Genomic DNA, 27568 nt, shown 5'->3' with positions numbered 1-27568 from the left:
TGTTGTATATTTAAATATTGTTGATCATAAATTCTTCACACTATGGCAAGTTAATACACCCGGCAATGTAGCCGCTCTTCTTAAATTTTGTCAATTCAAAGCACTCCAGAGGCGTTGCTTTACGCGGGCCCCGACCAAAGATGATTCTACTAACTATTGTTTGCAATAGCCAAATAGGTGTGTGTGTGTGTTATGACAGGGTACATTGGTACAACAGTAGCGTATCATTGGTTCTGTTCACTTCTATTGGCAAAACCATTTAACTTAGAGAAATAATAGTATTCAACATCAAACTAGGTGTTTATTCTATAGGAGCCTGGTGAGATGAGATGAGATTTCTCTCCTATGGCCTGAACCATGAGAGAAATCTCATCCCATCTCACTAGGCTCCTGCTCCTATAGAATAAGCACCTATTATTAGGTATAAATATTTAACAAAATAAAAGGCATCACGGTGATCAGGGGCGTACCAAAGTAAAGCATTTCCTTTACAAGTGATATATATTTTCTATCTTTGTCTAGCTTAAACAAATATGACGTATGACGTAGTGTTGCCTTCTCCTATTACGTTCTCGTAAGACCTTGCCGTTTGGGGTTTTAACACTCAAATGTTGGCAATACTTCAGCTTTATATTTTAAACTTTAATCAGAGACAATTACATTTTATCAAATAATTGAGATCACTTTTTAGTTCGGCTTTAAAAACTTATTAATTATTGTATTTTTTTAGCATTTCAATAATACTGTTCTGATTAATCATATCATTTCTAACAACAGCACTTGGAAAATGTTGGCCGCAGATTTATGTTGGTAGTAGATTAGTGATTTTCCAGTCCACCATTTGCTAGCTTGGTACAAAAACGACAAACGACAAGTTTTTGTATATTTTGCAAAGTAAAAATCACTTTAAACAAGCGTCTTTATTATAAAATTAAGCGGAAAGCTCTAAATTATGACTATAATCCGAACGTGAGTGTATGGGAATTATAGAGAAATTAACTGTGTGGAGTGCACGCTTGTGAAATTTAACCAAACAAGAAAAAAGCCGGGATTTCTAGTGAAGTCAAAAATGTGTTAAAAATTTATTTTTTATTGGCTTGTGTGTACAAATGTAATGGTTTTTATGTAAATGCCTTTTCAATAATAATGTTTGTTATATCAGTTAAAAGTTGATGTGGCTGTATGCAGTTTTATCCTGAGTATGGGTTTATAATTTTTCTGAGTACAACACTGGCAAACTGGCACCATGGAGGTAGATGGAATAGATCTTGATGTTAGTATAGAGAAGCCAACCACAAATAGTTCCTTGACCAATAATGCTGAATTGGTCCACAAAAATGTCTCAAGCTTCAGTGATAACAAGGATTATGACAATATGCACAATAATGATGCTTTATCCCATTCAGAACCTCCTAATGGTGAACAGGAGATCCCAGATGAGATCCCATATAATAATGATACCTTGGAAGGTGAACAAATAGACCAGCAACCTCATAATATAAATCTTCAGTCACATTTAGAATCTAACATAAGTGTTATAGAAAATCAAAACAATGAAAATATGGAAAGGGATAATGTATTAATGGAGTTTGAAACTACTGAACCAGTTGCATCTAGTATGCACATAAATAGTGCCATTGACACAGAGAAACATGTAGGTAGCAAAGAAGACACTGATAAAAAGATTAACTCAGATATAGAAATAAGCAAAGTGAATTTGGTAAATTGTGAAAATTCTACTAGTAATAATGAAGTACCAAAACTGTCCTATGTTGAGTCAATACATGCATCAGATAGCAGTATTAGAGCTGAACCTATGGTTTCGGTTGACATGCACAAACCTGAACAAAAAAATCAGGATAACAATATGTCAGTAGATGAAATTGATCCTATAGATGTAATTCCAACAGAAACTGAATTAGTTGGAGGAGATCAAGAAATTACAAGTTCAGAGGAGAACCCTAGAGATGAAAGTTTAGTTTATGAAGAGCCTAGTAGTGGGCCAGTTACCAGTACATTAGTTGAAGCAATAGACAGTAGCACTGAGGTTGTTAAAGATACAGAGAGTAATGATGGAAAACAGGGAGTTTCCTCACAGTCACCTAATGTTGAAAAACCTTTGAAAAGTATGTAATTTGTAATATTTTCTAATTATCTTTTTTTTTTGTTACTGGTGTATAAATGGAATTTCTATTTACAGGTGTTGAATTAGATGTGGATGCACCAGTGTTGGATGATGTTGACTCTATTGATAATAGTCAGGGCTCTGATGAAGCCATCACTATTATTCCTGATAGTGAAAGGGAGATTACAGAGGTAAGTTACCTTATATTATACCTTTCTAATATTTTTTAAATCCTAGTGTTAATCTGTATATTGGGTGTTATCCTATATATGTAATATCATACAAATTGTTCTTGAATTTGTTTCTCTTTATGTCAATTATCTTGAGTAGCACAAACTATTGGAAATTCTAAAAAAGCAGAAAACTTAGAGAATGTTATTTTAAGGACTGTAATAAGCTACAGGACACATCCAATCATTTTAATAACATTAAAAAAACTAATATTTCAATAAATACCCAGTATGTAGACCTTTGGAAGGTGTTTTAGGTATATTGTGTGGTTGTGTATGGTTATAATGTTGAATTTTTCCTAAAAATCAATTTATGGTTTGAATGTTAAACTTGGGATTGACTCAAACACATATTGATACTTCCTATATGTGATAGGTTTCTCAAAAAGGTATTCCTAACCTTAAGAAGTAAAAGAATAAAATGTGGTTTGTGGTAAATGATAATAATGTGGTGTAAAAACTAATACTTTGATTAATGATATTCCAAATTCATGTTAAAACCTCTTCTGTATTAATTTGTATTTGATATTTTGTTTAGGCAAAAACACTACTCATTCTCTGATTTCATAAACCATTTCAGGCTGAAAAAAAAGCTGCATCTTCTTTACCAACCCTCAAAGATATTGCAGAGCAATCAGAACCATGTGAAGCAGTTGATTTACCAGACTCAGATTCAACAGATAATGAATTAAAAATTTACAAACTTGATGGAGACACTGATCATGAATGTCACCAATGCAAGAAAGTTTGTATATTGAAGCTTTTTTAAAAGCCAAATTACTGAATTAGCTTTGTTTATTACAGAAAAACACTGTTATATATTATTTTTCAAATGCAGAACAAGAGTTAGCATATATCTGTGATGATTCCTGTTTAAATTCATTTAAGTCCTCAACTTCAAAGAGTATTTCCATGGTGACAGAAGAAAGCTCAGGCTTGAGGGTGAAAAATTTTACAGAGGGGGAAGTTCAGGAACCAGCTGCTGTTACATTTTTGCGAACATGCCCTAGTTGTAATAAAGTAACTGATGATATTGATACAAATTTGACTTGGGAAATAATGGATTTTTGCAATCAAGTTTGTTTGTCTAAGTACCAAAAATTAGTGGGTGCAAAATGCACTAGTTGTTCAGGAGATGTTAAGTCCAGCTCACTTGGGAAATACTGTGTTAGATTTGGGAATGATATTCGTCAGTTTTGTAGCAGTGCATGTTTAGAACAATATAAAAAAGGGCTGAAAGTATGCTCATACTGTCAACAAGAAATGTCCAATGAACCAGACGGATTTTTGGCACCTGTAGGAGAAAAAGGACAGTTCAAGGACTTTTGTTCTAAGGTTTGCCTGGAAAAGTATGATATCATGACTAATGACAGGCCACCTAAAGCACCTCCTGGAACTACATGTTCTGTGTGCAAAGACGAAAAACCAATAACTATAGAGTTTGATCATGATGATGCTGTACACTATTTTTGTGGAGAGCCTTGTTTTGTTGCTTTTGTGTTTGTAAATAAAATATCTCCTGGAAAATGTGCCATGTGCAAAAGAAATTTTAAAAAGTCAACCTTAGAACAACATACAATGTACTATGACAATGCACAATTTAGTTTTTGTTCAAACAGTTGTAAAAATATATACATCATTGCTCATCGGAAGATTGTTCCTTGCAGTTGGTGTAAAGTCAAGAAGTATAATTTTGACATGATTAAAAAATACTCTAAAACAGATAATGTCATTAATACATGTAGCATAAACTGCCTTAATATGTATCAGTTATCACTAAGCGCAATTAATCCCAAACCAGCACCATGTGGCTTATGTAAAAAGATGTCAAACTCAACTTACCATTTAACGATGTCTGACGCCAGCATGAGGAGTTTTTGTTCTTACCGTTGCGTAATGAATTTTCAAAATCAATTTCCCAAGCAAATTACTTTAAACAATATGAGTGACCCAATTCCCACCGGAGGCCCTTTGAGAACAAAAAGAGTAACGTCATCTGATGCAAGTAAGTAATTTTTTCAAAAATATTTGGGAAATTAAATTGGGATGCTTTAGACAAAATATCTCAACTGCCAGTAATATCAAACGTCCAAAGTCTTGCAAATTCTAATGGAAATGGTGCAGGCTCACTCATACCTGCAGGACTTACTCCAATTTCATCAACAAGATTGACAAGGTCAAAAGCTACAACTTCAACGTCGGGACAGCAATCTACAGTACCAAACGTCCAAAATCTCGATTTACCTGTTCAAGTGCAAGTAAAACAGCAATACATCGTTCAAGAAAAACCATGCCCTGATCAAAGAAACGTGGCTATCATGTGCCAACCTAAAAAAGGAGCTAAAGGTTGACTAACTCAGTGCCTTTACCTTACAAGACTTTAAATAAGACAACTTCAGGTACCCAAGTGACTCCTACGACCAGAGACGCCTGCATTCAAACCGATAAGGATGACATCATGAAGATTCTAGTGCCAATTCCGGTACCAATTTATGTCCCTACACCTTGCCACATGTTTGCTGCTCCAGTTCCCTTCCCAGTACCATTCCCATTACCGGTTCCTATTCCTATTTTTATACCCACCACCAGGAACAGTGCAGCAGGGATTATGAAGGAGATCAAGGTAAGATAATCTTTTAGTTTTGTAGTAAGGGGTGAATGGATAATTTGCGCTAATTTGTTTTGAGTTAGTTTCCTATCAAGACTGCTAACAAGTTTAATGTTGGTTTTAATTGCATTTACATAGGTTTTTCAATGACTGAATTATTAAGGTCTAACAAGTCTCCCTCTTTGACCCTTGCAAGAGAGAAATACGGGCAAGGCTTTCTAGATTACAAAAGTTGTTGATTAGCCTATATATATTTTTTTTTTAAACTTGTTACTTTTTAACATATTGTCACGTTTTGGGGGTAGCGCAGGAAGAGAAACAACAAACGTAGCTCAAGTATGTCTCCTTTATTTGTATACTGACGTTGATGCCTAACTAAATCTTACCCCCAGATTAAGAGGGCCGCTAGTACCGCTACAGGCGGGACGCCCATGGAACACTCTCTACGAGGGGGTGCGTGGGGGTGTGTGTGTGTGTGAGTGTGCGTAAGGCCTCCTGATGTGCCGCCAAGCGGAACCCGCTCGATACGAGCAGGGAACCCCTATGTCCGACAAGCCCGAAGGATTTACTTTATGCACAGCAAGCCCCCCTTGGAGTGTCGCCAAGCGAAACCCGCTCGATACGAGCAGGGAACCCCTATGACCGACACGCCCTAAAGGACTTACTTTAGGTACTGAAAGGGTCAAGAGTCCCGACGGTCACCACTGGGTTGCGTAAGGACTCTAGTCTGTTCAGCCTGGATTTCCAAGAAGGTATCGAGCCGTCCGGGCACTAGGAAGTTCGGACTGATGCTCGATAGACCGACCCAGAGACCAATGTCACGTTTTGGGGGTGGAAAAACTTTATTGAACAAATATCTTAACTACTTCTCGATTTTTAAACGTTGCCATGTTTGCATACCCAAAAAACACTTATTCCTTTCGTTGGGTCACCTTTCAACCTTGTTGTTGCGTCCATCTTCTTGCCTTCTCATTTAAGCGTAAATTGTCCCCTGCATCGGGCACCATCTTCTAGTACCTTCTCTCGGCACTACATTGTCTAAGCGGAAATCCATCGCTTAGCTTCGACATCTTTGGTCCATTGCGTGCTCTCTTTTTAGCACACGTTGCTTTGGACTACTATACATCATTTCTAAGCCCATCTGGAGAACCTTCTTCAGCCCGTCATTTAAGGGACTCTGGGTGCACGCGGCTGTAGAACCGACGGTGCGGAACCCATCCGAAGATGCTGGTTTCTCCTAGGCTTGCTCCTCTTCTTCTCGCTTCTATAATCAGGTCAATTTGTCGATGGACGCAACGAGGTAATTAGGTGGCCCCTAAAGTCAACAATTAATTAGCAAACAAGCCCGACTCCAATAACATAAACAGACATAACATGTATTAGCATCTGACCTTATTATAAACAAAACACCTGATACTTGCGCGATTTTGTTACCTAGTCGGGAAGTACCTAGGTCGGGAATGGCGTCACTGGTCTAGAAAAAATTGTTATTTCATTAACTATTTCATTTCATTTTCATTTTTGTTATTTCATATACCAACACCTGATTTCAGAAAATTCAAGTTAAAATTCCGACGGATCCCTATGAAGCCGAAGTATTGATGATGGCTGAGATGGTAGCAGGAGAGAAAAAAGAAGACCACACTGACTCTGAAAGTGATCTAGATGAGAATGGTGGAGAAGGGGGAGAATACAGCCCCGAGGCCGTGGACTCTAGCAACACTTTCGGTGACGATATGTTGCAGATGGCTCTTAAAATGGCCACAGGTCTGTTTTACTTTTTTTTCTTAGTAAGTTATCTCGATATTATAGTTGATAATTGGGATGGACATTTACCCTTTGTAAAACATTATTTAATAGTTACTATCTATTTAACCAGCAGAGCAAGGTGATAAAAAAATATTTTATAGAATTAGATGAACCTGCGGTGGACCTAGAAGGAGCTTTAACAGCGAATACAATCACGGCACCATCAGGTACCCACCCACCTGATGGACATCCACCAGAAGAAAACGTGGACGATCCTCAGCCAATGCATCCGCACCTAATGGAACGATCACCATTGCGCGGAAGAAAACGGACTATGCGCGGTAGCGGTACTCCGCGAGGCAGTCAATCAAAGAGAGGCCGAAGAATGTCGCAGCAGGTGGATATGCCGATGATGCAGCCGGTTCCGCCGTCGGCACCTCCAGAACCTCAAGAGAAACCTGATGCTAATATGTGTTTGAAGGTATTTGACATTTTTCAACATAGTTTATTTGTTTTATGGTTTATCATTGGCATTTTAGTACACTTTTGGTGTGAATGCCTGGAAGCAATGGGTAACAACAAAAAACGCTGAACTGGAAAAATCAACGCGTCGAATGAAGCTATTCAAGACTGAAATTCTTCAACTAACAGCAGATGAATTGAATTACTCTCTGTGTCTTTTCGTGAAAGAAGTGCGCAAGCCAAATGGCCAAGAATACGCCCCTGATACCATATACTATTTATGCCTGGGGATCCAACAGTATCTGTTTGAAAACGGAAGGATCGATAATATTTTTTGCGATCCATACTACGAAAAATTCACAGATTGTCTGGACGAAGTTGCTAAGAAATTTTCAGTTTTGTACAATGACTCACATTATATCGTCACCAGAGTGGAGGAGGAGCATTTGTGGGAAAGTAAGCAGTTGGGAGCACATTCTCCTCATGTTCTTCTTAGCACTTTGATGTTTTTTAATACAAAACACTTTAATTTGACGGTAAGTGGATTTATACTTTATTGATAAGTACTGAGTTTCATTTAGACACACATAAATATGCTATGTGACGTAGTATTAAGGATTTTAATATTTCCTACCAGATGGGTAGTAAACTCTTGATATAAGAATTAAGGAATCGTCTACAGTTTCGTAATTGACCTTTAACAACATTTAGTAATTCAAGTTAATTTTTCTTAATTTGAAACCAAGAATGGCTTATATGTGAGGTGTCTACAAAATTTACAGACAGTAGATGAGCATATGCAGCTATCATTTTCCCATATAATGAAGCATTGGAAGCGGAATCCAAACCAGCCAGGTGCTAGTAAAGTTCCAGGTTCCAGAAACGTGTTGTTGAGGTTCTACCCGCCCCAGTCTGCATTACGTAAGTTGTCCCTTGCAAGTATTTATGCTAACTTAACAGTTTCTCCTTCAGAAAATAATCAACGCAAAAAGAAAGTGTATGAACAACAAGAAAATGAAGAAAATCCTCTTAGATGTCCAGTAAAGTTGTATGAATTCTATTTGTCAAAATGGTAATAAGATTGTGTGGAATTAGTATATTGAGTTAATTGAAAACTGTTTTAGTCCTGAGAGTGTCAAAACTCGGAATGACGTGTTTTATCTGCAACCTGAACGGTCGTGCGTCCCAGACAGTCCAGTTTGGTACTCCACAATGCCTCTGCCTAAAGAAGCACTTGAGAAAATGCTGCATAGAGTAAAAATGGTTAAGGAAATCAATGTCGCATTGCTTACTAGTTAAAACTTAACCATTTTTAATTTTAACTTATGGTCTCGTTTTATTGTATATAATTGTATTAAATTCCATATTTTTTCAATGAAAGTGTGCATATTCATTGCAGTTGCAAATTGTAAAAAACATTTTTAGGGTTATCCTTTGTTTTTAATAGTTCAGTTATTTGTATGTACACAGTTGCAATAACAACTTTGCTTTCCTTTTATAAATAGTTCTCCTGTTTTAAAGTAAAAATCTTTGTCATATATATTTTGTCTGATGTTTTCATCAACACTTTTCAGACTTACAGGTAAATAAAAGTCGCTAATTATGTATAAAATCTTTAAAAAGTAATTATGAAGTTTCTGTTAACAAAATCATATACATTGAGAAAAGTCAGATTGCCCCTGCAAATATAAACTTTAGAAAAGATAACAATTATTTCAATGAACAAATGGTAACCAATAAAACATACACTCTTACAAAAAACTATAAAAAAAATACATTCAAATTTGTTCTAGAAAGTGCGCAGTTTTCCAAACAAAATAGAATAAGTACAAAGCATATACATATTGACTTTTAAGTACTACCACCAACATTAAAATTATTAAGATGGTGACTAATTTGATAATTGCTTCAAATTTCTAAAACATAAATGAAAAAAGTTGACCCATCAAATTATAATCAATAATGTGTTTAGAAAGTCTTAAGAATAAGTTTGAATGAATGTACAAGGTTATTGACTATATTTCATCCTACAGTTTGCCTCCATTCTTTTAGGAATATTTTTCTATGTATAGTTTGACGGCAAGTTTGTAAACAATATAAACAAGTACAATTAACTAAACATGTAAGTCAAAAAAAGTTTGACTTCATAAAAGCTCACTGTTTCATAAAAGCACCCAAAATATTAATTCAAGTCTAATACCCAAGAAAACGTCAAAACGCTATTTGGACCTTTGTTGATTTCACAAGCACTGTATCTTCAATATTAAATGAGTTGATTAAACGATGCAAGTCCATTTAATATTTTTCGGTTACTTGTGACGACTACCGAAAGGAAAATAGATACTTTAGTTGACAAGAACTTTAAAACAATGAACTTTATGTGCATAAAAAATTATAATTTCTATAGACAATATGACTGACTTTTTTTAGAAACTTCCGATATGACACCATAAAACTGAATAGTAAAAAATTGTCGATGACTAGGATAAAATAGTTCCTATACCGGACTATACCCAATAAAATATAGACACACTATTAAAAATTCATATACACAGCTCTTAAAAAATGTATCCCAATTGATATACAGTCCACTTGAACTTAACACATATTGCTTTGCTTAATTGATATTATTTTTACGTTAAGCAAAACACCTCTAAAAAATAATTACATCGAACAGTGCGATCTGACAAATAACGCATACACTGTTCCTTCATACCTCCTTAGCAATTTGTTCGTGAGGTGCGCATCAGCTATACACTAAATCTATAAATATTATATATATGTAGACAATCAGAAAACCTGTTAATTTTATACAATTTTGTTGCAATTCCAGCGGGAATAATCGTAAAAATACTACCCAATAGAAAACTAAAACCTAAATGGAATATTTTTTATAGATAATATAAAGCTTTGGTCAACCCATACACAGAATGCGAAGCTATCTTCAACTACCTACTAATTCAATTTTCCTGTACTTTTTCCTTTTATTAGACACGGAATCTTTAAAAAGTACGGGATCCAGTCGTAAATTAGACCGCAATAACGGCATATAACCGAAAACAGCGGCAAAAGTATTTAAGCATGTTTGCCTTTGAATGAAATGATCTGGGTCGTTCCAAGGTGACCAACTGCCAGCACTGAGCTGCTCTTTATATTGTTTTCTCTGAGTTATTTTAATCGGAGGTCTTCTAGTTACGTGACTCACTAAGAAATTCATAAGAATATCTTCGCAATTTTGACTTTGCTCTACAGTTTTATGTAAAAGCGGACTCAACCACTCCGTATACAAATAGTTGTAGTATCTATGATAGAAAGCAGCTCCCGTTAAAACGATAGAGTAGTCATTAGTCCACTTGGACGTATAACCCCAAGTGGATTTTGAATCATCCCAATAATGTGACCTACCAGGATATCCAACTATTCTATCAGGAAACTGTTTCCACACTATAAAAGCAAAATCAATTTCTTCCGTTGTTATTACGGTATCTTCGTCTAAAGAGAGGACGGTATCGGTTTGAATCTCTTTGTGAGGATAAAATCGTTGGGAAATGCTGGATTTTCCGTCCAAACCATTTCCAGTCTGAATAATATGTACAGGAATATGTGCTGGTATGTTTGGCCAGCGACTTTTACTTGGAGGCCGTTTATCATTGGACCACACTATGAGTATTTTTGAAACGTATATGCTACGTGCAATATAACTGACTAGTTTAAAAAGTGTTGATGTTGAAGATAATGGCACTCCTGTAAACAAAACAAAAATTTCACTTCTACCATTTATACTCGCCATCAACTTACCTAATTGGCAATAAATAACGGCGGTGAATCTATTTATATCTGATTCCACATGAAAGGGAAAGTCCTGCAAGGAGTCGGAAAATGTTGGCAAGGTCACTAAAGCTCCAGGAAATGAATTCCAGATTCTCCCATCCCTTTTAGGTTTTCTAGGCAATTTGTCTCTTATAATTTCTAAAGTTGTATATACAATTTTCTCAATTGACGAAAAATAACGGTCCCACAACACTTGCGTTTGTTGCCGAAGTTGCAAAATTTTATTTGGTGATATGGAACGTATGATATGAGGAACCTAAAAAACAAAAAAGGCTGTTTTCTTCCAACCATAAGTTATCATACACTGTAACACCTGTAATAACAGCCGTTCGTCCGCCCAAACCACAGCCTTATTCCAATCAATTACTTCAGAAAATGGTAAAGCCCATCCATTTGATAATAAAACAGGAATACATCCAGCTTGTAAAGCTTCAAGGAATCTAAATGAACCCAATCTTCTACCTCTTGGTACTAAACAAAATGTTGAATTCTGGAGTAAAGTCTCATAGTCATATCTAAAACTCATAATGAAACTGTCTTTCTGTACAAGCATTAAAACTTGTAACTCTCACCTATCATATTCTCTATTATCCTCATCACATCTTTCATCCTTCATATCTTTCCAACTTTTACCATGTCTACATGTGGTAACCATGATTATGTCATTACGATTATGTAAGTGGTACAAGGAATTCCTAGTATCAGAGCCTATTCCATGAACATAACGTTTGCCTTTAAATGCCAATAAATATGTTTTTTCTAGAGGATAACTGTTGGCAGTTCCTGATCCTGACTCTCCACCTTAAATGTGATGTTTTTGCATTTGTTTGTAAGAAGTTCCAACAGGAGTAATACACATAGTTTACAAAATATGACCTTACTAAAGAATAAAAACAAGTAGCTTTGTCTTTTGACAAAATTATTAATATTTAAATACATCCAAATTAAGGATTTGCTAGTATTGGTGGGTAGCTATGTTGCAATCTATTTCAAAACATATCAATTTAGAAGACCTTTACACATATCTGTGGACTATGAGTGCTGACTGTAGTATGAAGTTTTTCCTTGAGTAATAAGTATACTGTGTGTAGACTTTTGCAATAAAAGATGAATTTTGGCCTGTGTTTACTAAAGTATTTATGTATAGCATTTAAGTAACAACACATTTATCTATTTCTTTTAATTGAAGCATTTCTACATTGAAAACTGTATCCAATAGACTAATAACCAATTATGTTGTTTCCTATATCTGAAAAATACTTTATTTGTTTGAGGTGAGTAGACTTGATATCAACTTTTTTTATGTGATGATCCAAAAAATGTGTGAGTCTGGGTATCCATTCCATTACTATGTTATCTGTACTAAAAACCTTAAGAGTATTAAACTAAGTATTAACTAAACTTACCTTTCTCAGGATGAATTTTATGAAATAATGGAATGCTTATATCAAAGCCAGGCCTAACATGATCTTCAGACATACTGGCTTTAGCTAATATAGCTTTACCAAAATCAAAATCCAAGTCATTTTCTGTGTAATTTGGCCATGTACCTGAGTACAAATTGAAAATTAGATGGTTAAGACCATCATTCCAGTATGGCAGCCTTTGAATTTTAATTTGGAGGTTTCTTACATAGTCATTGCTGCTTAGGCGATCTCTATCTATTGTATCTATGCTGAGTACAAATAAGCAGGCTTCCTTTGGGTCAGCAGTATAATATCGTGACTCTAATAAAACGTTTAGGAGCTTTATATAGGACGGACTAGGAATATTATTTTCTTCTTGTGGGTACACAAAAACTTTAAAGTCTTTCTCACATTTGCTGAAGTCAAAGCAGGATTCCATGCGACAGGAAAGCTTAGGGTCACTTTGCATAGCAAGTCTACCTTTTCTTGGAGTATATCCAGTTACTATGCTATTCAAATTGACATAACTTAATAAGTGATGATCATCAAAGGGAACACTTTGTTTGTGCCTGAAATGGTAGCCACCAAAGTACCAAATCGTCAAAAAGGCTACAACAAATACTAGCAAGTACCGTCTTTTAGCCTGCATTACTATAAACTCAAACTTTCATTGTTTCAAAGACTTGGAGGCCTCTAGTTCACTAAATAAAAGTGTCTCTTGAGTATTTTCATATTATTTCTGGTGCTAGACGCTTGACGTCTCTACTCATATGAACTATATGTTACACTAAACTTTATGTTAAGCATGCCTTTTGTTGTTGTATTGTCTTTAATTAGTAATTTAATAAATTATCGTCAACTGGACTTGTAAATGGGGGTGCTCTTTGCTCCCCTCATATTTTTGACATTTGACTCATACTAAATAACATACACATCAAAAATTTAAGGTTAAGGTTAAAAAATATAGCAGGAAGGAGCAATAGGAATCAAAGAGGGGGACAAAAATCGTTCAGTATGGCGGCCGTAAACTGTCAGAAAATCAGTGACGATAATCAATCTGCTGTTGCCCACTATTCACAAATCCACTCGTCAATAATAATTCAATTAATTTAAGTTTGCAAAAATTAACCTTTAACGGATCGAAAAGCAAAACAAACAAATCTTTGCTGTTTTTAGCTAACTTCACATACCACCAAATATAAACAAAACTGTTTTACGACTAACTTCGAAAGTATCATTCAATTGCGCAGTAGCTGAATGTGGCGGACAAAGATGGCGACTTCCGTCGCGGTCGTTTAATGCACAAACGGGGTATTTGCTACCTCCTGATTCTTTTTGCTCAAAGTTTGAAGCTATAAATTTAACCATATTGACAGTTGACAGGAAACAGGTAGGCAATCACGTGATCAGGGTATTGGTGACCGTAGTAATAACACGTGCTCTCTATGCTCGTTCTCTATTGCTTAACATTTTATTTTAAATTTTCAGTTCAGTTCATATCTTATATATCGTCTAACAAGAGTCGTAAATAATTTTTTTCATGCATCCAACTTGAACTAAGAAGGTTATTTCGTAATTTTACCACTTTTTTGAAAATTACTGAGGTCACTGAGGGTAGCAAAACAGCAACCAGCAATAACTGGTCAATGCCCATATATCGCTTACTGCTAGTGTTTAGCTGCTAGCAACGTTTACAAATCTTTTACGTGAACTTGCAAATGCAAACTAAATGTAAAAAGTTGACACTAAGCAGGCGGGTCAGTTACAACAGTATTCTACCATCATCCATGATTTGAATTAAATCATTAAAGTATACAAGTATACATTTTGTAATTTTGTTATCGTTCCCTTGCAAAACATTACTAACTCCTAAATAAACGATTAGATTTTTCAGTAAACAGCGCCAGTGTAGATAAATTTATTGCACGAGATCAAAAAATACCTGAAAAGTAATCTGGTGCAAACGCAAGTCCCTATAAATATGGAGTTATTTTTAATGACCTCCCGAGAGCTTGTTCGGAAAATAAACGAATGACTGCAAGCGACAAGCGTGCAATCACACTTTCCACTTTTGGCAGTGTTGCCAACTAATCGCATACTTCACTATTTACGCGAATTTACATTAAAGCAAGTTAAACGCGGCTTTTTTGGGGTGAATGTGAAGAACTAGTTTATTAGTATATTCTTAGATCTATGCATGAATGTATAAATTGTATCGTGGTTGATTTGTGATTAACCGATCTCATTTGACATCCATTGTAACGTGGAGATAATTGAAGCTGACAACGTTGTAAAGGCCGGATTCCATTCTTTGAAATTAACGTAGGGTGTTTGCTCTCTTGCCTCTGCCATTTTTACCATTATTATTCGAGTTTTGAAACTTCGATTTGTCACGTTGGCCAATGTAAATATTGTTATTATCGAAAAAACCGTGAATTTTCTGAAGACTGTGATAGATTTGTTGTAAAGCATACCTAGGAAACGAAAACTGCGACAAGAAAAGAGAGAGATGAGATGTTTTGATTGAAATGAAAGGAGAAAAAGTTTTTGTTCTTTAAATAAGTGTGAATTAGTAAAGTAAGATTTCCGGGAATGACAAAAATGATATCCACGTATAAAGGATCAAATGAAACCATTCTAATTAGAGAAATACATAACTGTTCTTACATAAGTTGTTTATGTGAAGTTTTCATATTTGAATATGGCGGCAGCATTTGACGTTTTAATGTTTTGAACAGTTGGTATCAACGCGTGTGGACAGTTTGGCATTTTGTGATGTGAGATTTTCCCTAAAGTTTTTATTATGGTCGTACGAGCAATAGTAAATGTGAAAAGTGCTATTTTAGTGCAGTACTTATGGATGTGGGACCTCCCTGAAACGGCCTGTTGTCGAGATGATTAAGGAAAAGCACGAAAAAGGCTCAGATAGCGTGAAAGAAGAGTCTGTAAGCGCCAGTAAGGAGCCATCCAACACAGAAATTCAAATAAAAAAGGAAGAGGATGTGGCGACCAAGAAAGAGCCCTCAACAGGGCCTCTTAAGAATGGTGGTATTGTGGGTTCTACAAATTCAGGCTCCCCTGATCTCAAAACAGAGGACATGCAAGACACCACAGCAGTCTCAGAGGGTACCTCATTGCCCCTTAAACAGGAAGATGGACCACCGGAAAGTGTACAGCCCTTAGGAAGTAATGTGATAAATAAACAATCTAGTTCTATGGAAGTGCAGTATATGCAGCAACAAAGTCAGATATTTGTGTTTACTACAATGCTTGCTAATTCTGGAGCTGATGAAGTGTTACAAGGACGGTTTCCCTCTATTATTGCCTATCATTGTGCTCAGCCAGGTACTAAAAAGTACCTGGAGAAAAACCCTTTAAAAGTCACACAGTTCAATAGGCAGCATCCAGTGCAGTGGTTAAATAATTTTGCTGTTACAAAAAATAAAGGTTGTACAAGGAGTCCTGGTTTAGGACCCAAACCCCCTCCCACCTTAGACAATTTTCTTGGACCTGAAGGGCTTGATGATGTAGTGGGACTGGGTGATACCGATACACCTTGGGACCAGAAAAGTAATCATCAACTTGAAGGTTTAGAAGGAATTGTAACCAATGGTTTACCAGATATGGGTCCTGACATGGATTCATGTAGCCCCTCTTTGTTAAATGTTCAGCCCAAATTACAGGGTGTCCAAGTGCCTGATGAAAATCTAACTCCCCAGCAGAGACAACACAGGGAAGAAAGATTAGCTAGTATTCGTAAAATGCATCAGATTTTGTTTCCTGAAAGTCAGAGTGATGCTGCTGCTGCTGTTGCTGCTGGAGCTTCTGAAGGGATGTCTGGTATTTCACCAGGGGGCGCCACGCCAATGGGGAACGTTGCGCCCCCTGGTCAGCCTACTGCTCATCTGGAATGGCAAAAACTTGCAAATCAGTTTTTTGATGATAGGACAAAAATCAAGACTCAACCTCAAGTAGGAAATAATCCTAGTTGTGGTTCAATAGTTCCTGTTGGGCCAATTAGTGGTTCTGCTGCACAACCCGGTGTATCCAGTGCTTCTTCTCAGAATGCTCGCTGTGGACAAGCTTTAGGCCCTAGACTGCAAGGTCCTCCTCCACCATATCATCAAACCCAGCGTTCTGCCAGTGTCCCAATAGCTTTACAAAGTCCCAATCCCACATCACCCAACAATCCCACATCCAACCTATCTTTGCCTTCTCCTAGAGCTTCCTCAGCTCTCAACTCTCCTGCAGATCCTAATAGAACTTTTGGGGGTCTTACACGCCACATGAATACTGGCCAAAGCCCTACCTCACAGGATTCTCCATCAGCTCCACGTTTAAATCATAGTAACCCTGGCACTCCTCTTTCCTCTCATTTATCACCTAGTGTTATAAATACCAGTACAGAACCCTCTTCAACTCACCAATCTTCAGGTAATTGGATTAGGAAAAATAAAACACAAAAACTTGTTATACTAATGGTTTTTTTTTTGTTTTCAGTGGATGGAATGTTTGGAAGAAGTCTGCAATCTATAGCACAACAAAAGCCACAAATCAGCACATCCACTACATCTTCATGTCCTACGATTACGGCAACGAGCGCAAACAAAGAACCCAATCTGATGCCGGTACCGTCGCCACAACAAATCCAATATCTCAACACTTTTGAAGGCCAAGAACTGATTATTCAGAAACAACCAAACACTAGTCTAAAAGACGGAAACATTATATCACCACCGTAAGTTTTTTTTTTAACTTTTTTGAGTAAATCTATCTGGTCTTTTGTTATATCAAAAAGCAATGTTGGTAGGGAAATGTTTCTGTACTAATTACTATGAATCAGTATTGATTTCTGTTTATGTGGGCTAAAATTTTAGCACTCAGCAGAAAAAAGCTTTTTATTTATGCTTAGAACTATAGTGGGGAAATCCCCAGCCTGCTGCTTATAATTTAAGAAAAGTCAAAAGAATTTTGGACCACCCATATTAGAGTTTTTTCTCTGGGTTTTTATTAATACATAACACAGAATTGACATTATTTATGAGGTTGAATGATATTATAATGTAAATAGAAGCTGAGTTAGTAAATATTTTCTATTGTGTCAATCATTTTTAGTTTACCATTCAGAAAACCTGTAGTATTTTCTTCTCAGACTCAAAAGTGTAAACATTCTTTATGAGTTCCATTTGTTTTCAGTGTATTACCTTCAAGTCTAGAAAGTAGTTTTCCTGGCAACACTTCTGATCTTCCACACACAAGAGTGTCAGGACCCAATACGCCGACATCGATGGATTCCCGTTTTCCTCCAACTCCCGGGGTGTCTTCAGAAGGTTGTCGATTTCAAATACCATCTCCTCATACTCCCACAGCTACTTCATGCGGTAAGTGATGTTTTTACATTTTTTAATATTATTCCTTTATGATGACCAAGCTATACATAAAATAGTGCACTGGAGTTTTTTTTTTTTAACTAGGTCATGGTAATTTGATTACATAAAAACAAACATAACAACAAAAACTGTTCAATGAACATGCTCAGTGGAATTGTGCGGGTCTTTTGTTTATATAAATTCTCAAACTGTATCTAATAGCGATATTCTAATTGTCGATTGTACAATAAACGAACAAGTTACTCAATATTTTTGCAAAAAAAATTTATATTACTGTTTTTTTCATAAAATGCAAATCTGTTCTGTATTTATCATTCAATTTAGAACAGAACAGCTATCTAGTAGCTTTTCGGTACATTTTTCCGTTTTTGAGTAAAAAAATTAAAAATTTTGAAAATGTACCCATAAAATCAATAGTAAATCGGCGACTCTGTTTACGATTCCATTTCTAAATTTGTATTTATTTAGTTCTTTCAAAAAATGATATTCTTCATTCATTTTATTACGAAACGCGCTTTCTCGTTGATATCTACAAAGTTTTATGAAAATATCTGCAGCCGTTTTAAGCAAAATAAATAAATTTATATATATTTATTTTATTTTTTTTAAATTTTTTCCTGTATCGCCGTCATTTTTGGATATGGTAATTTTAGCAAACTAAGGTTATTTTTCGACGTTTAATCAAAACCTAAAATATGACGCATTTATCGTGAAACACTCTGTTTAGTATAAAATACTTGAAAATAAAATCTGTTAATAGTAATTGTTGCTTTTAGATTAAGATGTGATATTTTTAGGTGATAAAGCGCCACAAAGAATATCCGGACCTACAACAGTGACACCGGGAATGAGCCCTCAAACAGTACCAGGACCGACGTCGGACCCATTAAAAAATGATCTGTTCCCAACACCAAGTCCACATATGATGGACATGCCGCGATTTCCAGGACCAAACGCCTCCCCTGGATCTCAGTCAAAAATGGGTGGTTTTGGTGTGACCGTGTCGCCTCAAAGTAAGCCTGGACCCTTAGATTTACCTGGGTATGGTTGCGCAGGAGGGAGGAATGACAATATTCCTTTGAATCCAAATTGCACAAGCTCAATGGTGGGAAATCCAAAGCAAGCGCACTTTGACCCGATTTCGTCATTAGCGCAAATGAGCCAACAATTGACAAATAGCGTCGCAAGTAGCTTGAATGGTCAACCTGGTCAAGGACCTCCAATGATGAATTTTGGATCGCCTTCAATGCACATGATGGACATGCCAAGTTGTCATGGAGGTATGGGAGAAATGGAGCCAGGGAATATGATGGGAATGAATCCAATGCAAGGTCCTCCTCATGGTTTTCATCCCGGGTCGTCGATGGGACATATGCGCTCTCACTCTCCAAAAATGCAAGGCGGTTTTCCTAATCACATGACCATGCAAAGGATCATGGGTAGAGCTCCAGGCCCTGGTCCCAGTCCTTTCAACGGAGCCAACGTGCAAGTGAAACCCAACGCCCCTAATACAATACAGTACCTTCCAGCCAAAGGACAGAGTGGTGGGGCGCCTGCGGGTCCTAGGGGACCTCCCAGTTTAGATTTTCTCACTCGATTAGCTTCACCGATGAATATGATGGATACTTCTAAGATGCAACCGGGCCCTGGACAATATTTTCAAGGTTGTGGGCCTGGAGGTGGACCGGGTAATATGCAAGGAAGTCCGATGGGCCATATGGGTCACATGGATGGTCCGGGGATGGGACAGGAACCTCCTCCTATGATGGGTCCTATGTCCGGTCATATGGGCAATGGAGCTGGAAATCCTATGATGGGTGGACCTGGAGGAATGGGAATGGGCCCCGGAGGACCTGGAATGATTCCGATGATGCGGGGTGGACCGCCGGGAATGAGACCAATTATGCGTGTCCCTCAAATGGGATTCGGACCTGGTCCGGAGGGAATGTTTCCAGGAGGAGGTGGATCACCCATGGGTCCGGGACCTGGCAATCCTCAAATGTTTGTAGCAGGACCTAAAGGCAGTCCTATGGGAATGGCTCCTGATGCTTCTCAACCGCTTCCTCCTTCTATGGGACAAAGTGGCGGCTTTAAAGGCGCCCCTTTCGTTAGTCCCATTACTTCTGATCCCAATTATGCCCAGCAATACCACAATTTCCAGCAGCAGTTGTATGCGACCAATACGCGCAGCCAGATGGGCGGTGTCGCCCAAAACATGGGGCCTGGTCCTGGCCCCCCGCACATGCAGCATTTGCCATAATTTAGAGAGAGAGATTGTACATTTTACGAGTAAGCATTATTAAAATAACAATAAAATTCTATATTGTATATCTTGCCGTTTCATTATTCCTGTCATAAGACTCGAAAAATTGCACTTGCACTTATTATTGCAGTTTAGCTTTTTGAAACAAAAAACTAATACAAGGAAAGTGGAATTTTATCAAATGCAAAACATAATTAAGACTTTCATTTCATCAACACCAACTTTCAGCTTTAGTAAACAGGTAAATTCCAAAATAGGATTTTTATAACGATCAAGAACAAAAAAATACCTCAATTGCAATGCAAAATGTATTTAATAGCTGTAAATAAACATTGTTTGAATGAATAAATTAACTTAAGAATTATGTTTCCACAACTGTTTTATTCCCTCAATTTCGGATCTGCTAACGGTGATTCCTAAGGGATTTTCCAACAAAACTGTACCAGAAACACCATTTTCAGTAAAATTACTGAACTGGCAGAAGGGTTTAGAATCTACGGCAGGTAACTCCACAGCTTTACAGTTTGGTACTACAAATACCACATTGCTTGAAGCTTTTTGCAAATCTTGGTCAGACTTCAAAATTATATGTCCTGTCAAAGTAAGATTAAAGGACTCTTCTAGACCAAAAAGTTTAGTAACTTCTCTTTTCAGCTCTTGTAGCTCCAATAGCTTCCGACCAACTTCCAGTAAAGCTACTCCTTTGGTTGAATTATTGCAATATCTGGACTTTAGACCTACCAATTGTAGATTGATCCATCTGGCTACAGGTAAGTTTGAAGTCTCTGCTTTTGTTAAAGCAATGTAGATAGTACAATCTTTCAACTTTTGGGTGTCTTCAATGATTAACTGATTAACCGACGCAACTTTTTGATCAACGTGTTTCAGGGTTGCTTTAATGGTCCCTTCAATAAAATCTTTGTGCTCTTCCGCAACTCGCTTCAGGTCTCCGTCAGCTTTGTAAAAGACTGTAATCTCGTCAGTGGGCACCAAATGGGCCTTCTTGCGTAACTTTTGAATGCGGTTTATAATTTCCCTTGCTGTTCCTTCATCTTGCATGGATGAATCTGGGGTTATATCCATTAAAATCAAAACATTATTATCACTGTTTACCTCGTACTGATTAGTATTAAGAGACTCGGATTTGAATATCAATCTTAATTCATTCAAGTCAACTCTTTGGCCACAAATGTTTCCATAGCCTTGTGAAACTATGTTATTGATTTCACTATCTGTCAAAGCTTTAATAGCTTGGGTGACAGTCTTAAACTCTTGTTTAAGCCTCAAACCAAGAACTTTATGGTCCGGTTCAGCTCTGAGGGTTATGCCAAACTTACTTTTGTCTGTTGTAGTACTAATTGATTTGACATTCAATTCAGTTAAAACGTAGTTTTCTAAAGACATAATGTCTTCAATATACTGAGGGTCCTGATGTATTACTATAATTTCCGGCAGTGGGTACTTATTTGGGATGGTTTTGCGGTCCCTAACGACTCGACCTAGCTCAATCACACTTTGCATGCGTGAAACTGCTCTTTCAATATTCAAGTCTATCAAGCTTGTGTCAGGAGATGGTAGCATAGTGTAATGCACGCTCTCTTGTGAAGTTCGGGTTAATAACTTCATGTACTGGTACATGTTTTCTGAAATAAACGGGGCAAAAGGCGCCATCATTCTGACAATGTTATCCAAGACATTGAACAAAGTTGTCAACGCAATAAAACAATCAGCTTCTCCACTTTCTCCTTTCAGTCTCTTTCTGTTCATTCTTACATACCAGTTGGTGAGATAATCGATAAACTTGGTCAGTCTTGGTACAACAGTGTACAAGTGATACAACTTCATTTCTCTCTGGACGTATGCCAACAAGGACTGAGTAAATGACACTATCCATTTATCCATTATATTATCGCTTTTCAAGTTCTTAACGTCGTACGCAAAACCCTTTTGATTATCTTCTATAAAGATTTCAATGTTCTGAAACAGAAATCTAAAGGCATTATACCAAGGCAGGAAAACATCTTTTATAACATCTCTAACTCCTTCTTCCTTGAATCTTAAGTTTTCTGCCCGTACAACTGGACTGCTGATTAAATACAATCTAAGAGCATCAGCGCCATATTTTGTAACAACTTCTAAAGGATCAGGATAGTTTTTCTTTCTTTTAGACATTTTCTGTCCGTCCGCTGCTAAAACTAGACCGTTGGCAATTAAGTTTTTGTAAGGCGCTTTTCCGTAAAGGGCTACAGAGAGAACAGTCAAAGTGTAGAACCAGCCACGTGTTTGATCGATGCCTTCTGCTATAAAGTCGGCTGGAAAGTTTTCTTCGAACTCTTTGGTGTTCTCAAATGGATAATGTTGTTGCGCGTACGGCATTGACCCTAGAAAGAAACCAACTGTAAGAGAAAACGTGATTTTGGTGAAAATATGACATACCGGACTCGAACCAGCAATCAAATACTTCAGGTACACGCTTCAAAGGAGGATTTCCAGGTATGGAACTAGGAATTTCCAAATGGTCAACATTTTCCCTATGTATATCTGTAACTTTCTGTCCAGTCAATTCTTCTAGCTCGGCAATACTACCAATGCACCGAATCTCATCCCCATTTGGAGATATCCACAAAGGAATCGGAGTTCCCCAGTACCGGTTTCGACTTACAGCCCAATCGCGCGCTTCCTTTAACCAATTACCAAACCGCTTGTCTTTTACAAATTCTGGGACCCAATAAGTGTTTGATGTCGCTTCTAGTAACTGTTGCTGCATTTGTTCCACTCTAACAAACCAGGAAGGTATGGCACGATATATTAACGGGGTATCTGACCTCCAACAAAATGGGTAACTATGCTTTATCTAAATAAACCCATAATTAGATTTGCATGTACAGTTAAGGAAAATTTATAAATAAACCTGAGCTTGATGTATTAATCGTTTATTGCTTTTCAGGTAATTGATAATGTTCTTGTCAGCATCTTTGACATATTGGCCCTCAAAGTCTGTGACAGGCAAGGTGAACCTACCAATACTGTCTAAAGGACAAATTGGATCCATATCTTTTGTGATAACCCCTGCAGCTAGACAAACCCTGTTATCATCTTCTCCAAAATATGGAGCTTGATGAACTACTCCAGTTCCAGATTCTGCAGTCACATACTCATCCACTAAAACCCTGAAAGCCCCTTCAAACAAAAACTTTCAATATCTATAACATTAATAAGCAGCCTGAGCAAACCTTTAGAGACTAAATCCTTAAAATATGGAAAAACTGGCTCATATTTTAATCCTTCCAAAGTTTTTCCTGGAAATTTAAACAACACCTCATAATCCCCTGAGTGAAATATTGACTCAATGCGCGCCTCCATCATAATGTAAACACTACCAGTTGATAGCTGTTTAAGTCTAACATATTCTAAAGTAGGATGGACACATGCAGCCAAATTGCTTGGCAATGTCCAAGGTGTAGTGGTCCAAACAAGCAAAGAAGCATTATCTTTGTCATTTAATAATGGAAAACTAATTGTTACAGCCGGGTCAACTACATCTTTATAGTTTTGACCAGACTCAAAATTAGACAAGGGTGTACTGCAAGCTGTTGAGTATGGCATTACTTTATTGCCTTTATAGACTAGGCCTTTTTGAAACAGCTGTTTGAAAACCCACCATTCTGATTCCATGAACCATGGGTAAAATGTTTTATAGTCATTTTTGAAATCTAAAAATGCAACACATTAGAAAACACACAAAAAAATGTCATGTAGAAAAGAAAGCGAATTAATGTTCAAAAATCATTAAAACACCATCTATTTACTGTGACTGTTGTATAAAACCTACCTATCCATCTTCCTAGCCTAGTAATTGTAGTTTCCCATTCTGAACTATAACGCATAACAATTTTCCGACATTCTTCATTATATTTTTTAATTCCCATTTTCATAACATCATCTGGTCCTTTTATGCCCAATGCTTGATCAATTTCAAATTCCACTGGCAACCCATGGGTGTCCCAGCCAAAGCGTCTTTCAACATGGTAACCTTGCTGATGGGCATACCTTGTCACTACATCTTTTATGGTACCTGCCAAAATGTGGCCATAGTGAGGAAGCCCAGTGGCAAAAGGTGGACCATCATAAAATGTATACCTGAAAAATTCATACTAGTATGCTGCAATGTACTAACCCTGTTTAAACACAAATTTGCAATGTAAACATATGTTAACATATAGGTATTCAATAAATTCTTTAAATTATCTTCTTCTAATAACCTACTTGGGTTTGCCTTTAGACTGGTTCAAAGACGTCTCAAATGCCTTAATATTCTTCCAATACTGCAGAATTTTTTCTTCTTCACCAGGAAAATTTACGATTTCCGGCACCCTTGGTACCTGCTGGACAACCTTTTGGGATGTCATCTTTTTTGCGTTTAGTTATCTTAAATCTTCTGGTTCATTTATTCTATCACAACAAACAGAACGCAAAATGCACTAAATTCACCTGCTTTTCCCAAACAATACTCAGGTACAACTAACTCCCTGTCACTACTCAGCAGGTTTCTAACCTAACCTAACCCCCGTTACCCCTATCTCCTAACCTCACAATTCAACGTGGACGTGGATGCATTACTTGGTAGTGTACAAAATAGTTACAAAGTACAATACATATAATAGCACCTATTGCCCTATTTTCATAACTTTTTTACAGTAAGTAAAAAGTTATCTTTCTGTTAAAGTTTATTGAAACCAGAAACCAGTTTTTCAAATGTTCCATCAATGTTCCTCAATACCTCAATGGTTCGCCTGTAACGCCATCTATCTAAAAGTGTCTAGAAAAAAGTATACACTAGATTTGCATAGTCTCTTGATAGTTAAGAAGGGAGGGTATCACCCAATGAATAAAAAAATATAGCAGGAAGGATCAATAGCAATCATCGAGGGGGACAAAAATCGTTCAGTATGGCGGCCGTAAACTGTCAGAAAATCAGTGACGATAATCAATCTGCTGTTGCCCACTATTCACAAATCCACTCGTCAATAATAATTCAACTAATTTAAGTTTGTAAAAATTAACCTTTAACGGACTGAGAAGCAAAACAAACAAAAACAACAAATCCTTGCGGTTTTTAGCTAACTTCGCATACCACCAAATATAAACAAAACTGTTTTACGACTAACTTCGGAAATTTTATTCAATTGCGCAGTAGGCGAATGTGGGGGACAAAGAAGGCGACTTCCGTCTCGGTCGCTTAATGCACAAACCGGGTATTTGCTACCTCCTGATACTTGTTCTTTTTGCTCGAAGGCATCACCTGATCTGTCAAATGTGTTTGTGTATGTGTATGCTATTATATTACCAAAGTTAGAGTTGGAAGTTGGAACTTCTTTTGAACCTTAAGCAGTGAAAATGGAGTGGGAACAAATAAAGCGAGATCGCGAAGAATATTTGGATAAGCTTAGAAAGTGGTTGGAGGAAGCCCGTTTGTGGTACAGCTTATCATCTGGATTCCCTAATTCTATTCCAGGCTTCTCTTTTCCCTCAGAGGGGGCTCAAAACAGTACTCAGCAAAACCCTTATGCTGCTTTTTATCAATCACCAGGCATTGGACAAAATATTGGAAATGGTTTTCAAAATAATCAAAATAGTGGAGTTCTTTTCTATCAAACATACCAATGTAGGTATTTGAAATACAATTGAGGGATGTATTATTTGATAATAGAATAAATTTGTAGTGACATTGAGGCTCCCACAAACTTTTGAATTTAAAATTCCTCCTCTTTGGAAAAGACTATGTGCTGAGCTAATTGATATTTGTATACTGCTCACATTGAAACTGTTTATTATTTTTGTGTTTATGGAAAGTTTCAATATTGGGTAAGAAATGTGCACAATAGCTTGATTTTTTTATGACTTTTGGAATTGCAGAAATGCTTGGGATTTGTATGGTCTTGAGGCTGTCCAGAAGGGGCTCATAGAAGGTCAAGAACTAAATTATTCTCTGGCATTTGAGCTAATTCTGCTTGAGTTTATACATCGTTTCATACTTTGCTTATTTGAAGTAAGGCTTAGGTTCTCTTTTTAGTATATGATTGTTTTTTTAATTAATTATCTTTTGCAATAGACATACTTCTTACAAGGCAAGACCTGTGCCACTCCTGGAAAACGCTGTATGGGTCTTATGGTAGTTCAGGTAGACAACTTGAATTTAATACCAAATAGACCAACAGAAACTGTCTCAGCTACTGGAGTAAAAGCTTTAGTGTGGCAAAGGGCATTGTTGCGGTCCATTTTGAAGCATCTTATTGTGGGTTTGCTATTACCTTTAGCAATAACATTCTATATATTTCCTTTTAACCGTACTAGTTATGATATGATGTGTAATACTGTGGTTGTTGAAGCTCACCCAGAGTTTTTACTGTATCAGGCTGTAACAGTCAGATAAATTGGTTTTATTGAAATTCAAACATAAAAGAGGGGGAGATAGGCATTTAGAAAATGACTGAATAATAATTAGTCCTAACCTACAGGACCAGCCAACATTTGACGTGATAATCTCCACTGTATTTGTATAATACCTAAAGTAACATCACAGATGTTTTGGATAGTTGGAATTTTTTCTCCCTCTCCTTAACTATATTTTTATAAAACAACTGTGATAGATACAATTATAACTTGTTATTATGTAGTATAAGGATAAGTGGTCCCTTGTTCAGAAATTTCTTGTGTGATGGTCTCTGAGATGTATGTAATTTATTTGTCCTTTAGTCAAGTTTAATTTTATTTCCATTTTGGTTCCTTGGTAGAGATGTGGTTGCAAATAAAACCCAAATTTGGACAACTAGGGTGTTTTGTTTTCTTTCTTACCGTCAATGGTTACACCTAAATAGTAATAGAGTTTTCGTGCTTCCTTTGTGTACATTTCGAAAAATACAAATTCGTCATTTGCCCTTGGAAAAAAAATGTGTTTGAAGAGAGCGCAGATAGAGGCTTTTGAGAATGTTTGAAAATACAAAAAACTATACAATCAGTTTATACTACGTAATGCAAAATACCGTTTTGCAAAGATCACAGAAATGAACGATTTTTTTATGTACAACGTAAAAAGAAATTCTTAGACTTCCCTGAATACAATACCCTACAAATAGTTCCTTAATATACATATAATACAACTGTAATTAGAATATTTAACATTACTATACACGTAAGTAGACATTAAAATAAATCGCTAACAATATATAAAAATATTACATTATGCTGTTTTGTTATTTAGTAAGTAGCAAATTTCCATTTTACTAGATTTTATCACAAATAGACCAATCAATACCTAAATTCTCTCAGAAAAGACAAACCTTAAACTACAACGTTTATGAAACCTGAAGGCAAGACTGTTGAAGTAAGTATCTACTTTAATGTCTAGAAAAGCCCATGATTAGTATGCATTTAATAGTGTGCAATGTGTCTAAGATTTGAACTTACGTAAAAGTCATCCTGTATTATGCTTTAAAATTAAGCT

General features: G+C 36.6%; 5 protein-coding genes across 7 annotated transcripts; 3 read left to right on the top strand and 2 right to left on the bottom strand.

The window, feature by feature from the left end:
- Positions 1-676: 676 nt before the first annotated feature.
- Positions 677-8800, top strand: woc (zinc finger protein without children). Of its 2 annotated transcripts, none has more exons than XM_081994059.1 (12): positions 677-2126; positions 2201-2316; positions 2936-3100; positions 3160-4360; positions 4411-4701; positions 4755-4978; positions 6517-6730; positions 6874-7193; positions 7252-7710; positions 7921-8095; positions 8147-8246; positions 8299-8800. In XM_081994059.1, exons 1-12 carry the CDS (start codon positions 1247-1249, stop codon positions 8471-8473), a joined length of 4320 nt encoding a protein of 1439 aa, XP_081850185.1. In that variant the 5' UTR covers positions 677-1246; the 3' UTR covers positions 8474-8800. The 2 variants fall into 2 exon arrangements, with proteins under 2 accessions (XP_081850185.1, XP_081850186.1); XM_081994060.1 differs by having other exon boundaries at positions 683-2126; positions 7957-8095.
- ttv (exostosin glycosyltransferase 1 ttv) lies at positions 8775-13338 on the bottom strand. The gene is made up of 5 exons (XM_081994071.1): positions 12412-13338; positions 11578-11806; positions 11319-11520; positions 10973-11261; positions 8775-10918 (listed from the first exon to the last, which is right to left on the bottom strand). Exons 1-5 carry the CDS (start codon positions 13058-13060, stop codon positions 10119-10121), a joined length of 2169 nt encoding a protein of 722 aa, XP_081850197.1. The 5' UTR covers positions 13061-13338; the 3' UTR covers positions 8775-10118.
- A 1276-nt stretch (positions 13339-14614) lies between these two features.
- Positions 14615-20129, top strand: lgs (BCL9 domain-containing protein legless). Its single transcript, XM_081994064.1, has 4 exons — positions 14615-16845; positions 16912-17149; positions 17608-17792; positions 18599-20129. Exons 1-4 carry the CDS (start codon positions 15306-15308, stop codon positions 20059-20061), a joined length of 3426 nt encoding a protein of 1141 aa, XP_081850190.1. The 5' UTR covers positions 14615-15305; the 3' UTR covers positions 20062-20129.
- Positions 20130-20358: 229 nt separating this feature from the next.
- IleRS (Isoleucyl-tRNA synthetase) lies at positions 20359-24852 on the bottom strand. 2 transcript variants are annotated; one of them, XM_081994063.1, is made up of 7 exons: positions 24556-24852; positions 24331-24516; positions 23897-24204; positions 23298-23777; positions 22976-23244; positions 22501-22918; positions 20359-22445 (listed from the first exon to the last, which is right to left on the bottom strand). In XM_081994063.1, the coding sequence occupies exons 2-7, from the start codon at positions 24471-24473 to the stop codon at positions 20419-20421; spliced, it is 3645 nt and encodes a 1214-aa protein (XP_081850189.1). In that variant the 5' UTR covers positions 24474-24516; positions 24556-24852; the 3' UTR covers positions 20359-20418. The 2 variants fall into 2 exon arrangements, with proteins under 2 accessions (XP_081850189.1, XP_081850188.1); XM_081994062.1 differs by having other exon boundaries at positions 24331-24852.
- A 505-nt stretch (positions 24853-25357) lies between these two features.
- Positions 25358-26897, top strand: LOC145738914 (protein FAM8A1). The gene is made up of 4 exons (XM_081994081.1): positions 25358-25729; positions 25788-25929; positions 25981-26113; positions 26177-26897. Exons 1-4 carry the CDS (start codon positions 25462-25464, stop codon positions 26495-26497), a joined length of 864 nt encoding a protein of 287 aa, XP_081850207.1. The 5' UTR covers positions 25358-25461; the 3' UTR covers positions 26498-26897.
- The last annotated feature ends 671 nt before the right edge of the window (positions 26898-27568 follow it).

Source organism: Ips typographus, linkage group LG16 (assembly GCF_016097725.1).
Source record: "Ips typographus isolate SLU linkage group LG16, UJ_Ityp_2.0, whole genome shotgun sequence".
Classification (NCBI taxonomy): Eukaryota; Metazoa; Arthropoda; class Insecta; order Coleoptera; family Curculionidae; genus Ips; species Ips typographus.
This window is presented reverse-complemented; position numbering and strand designations above follow the sequence as displayed.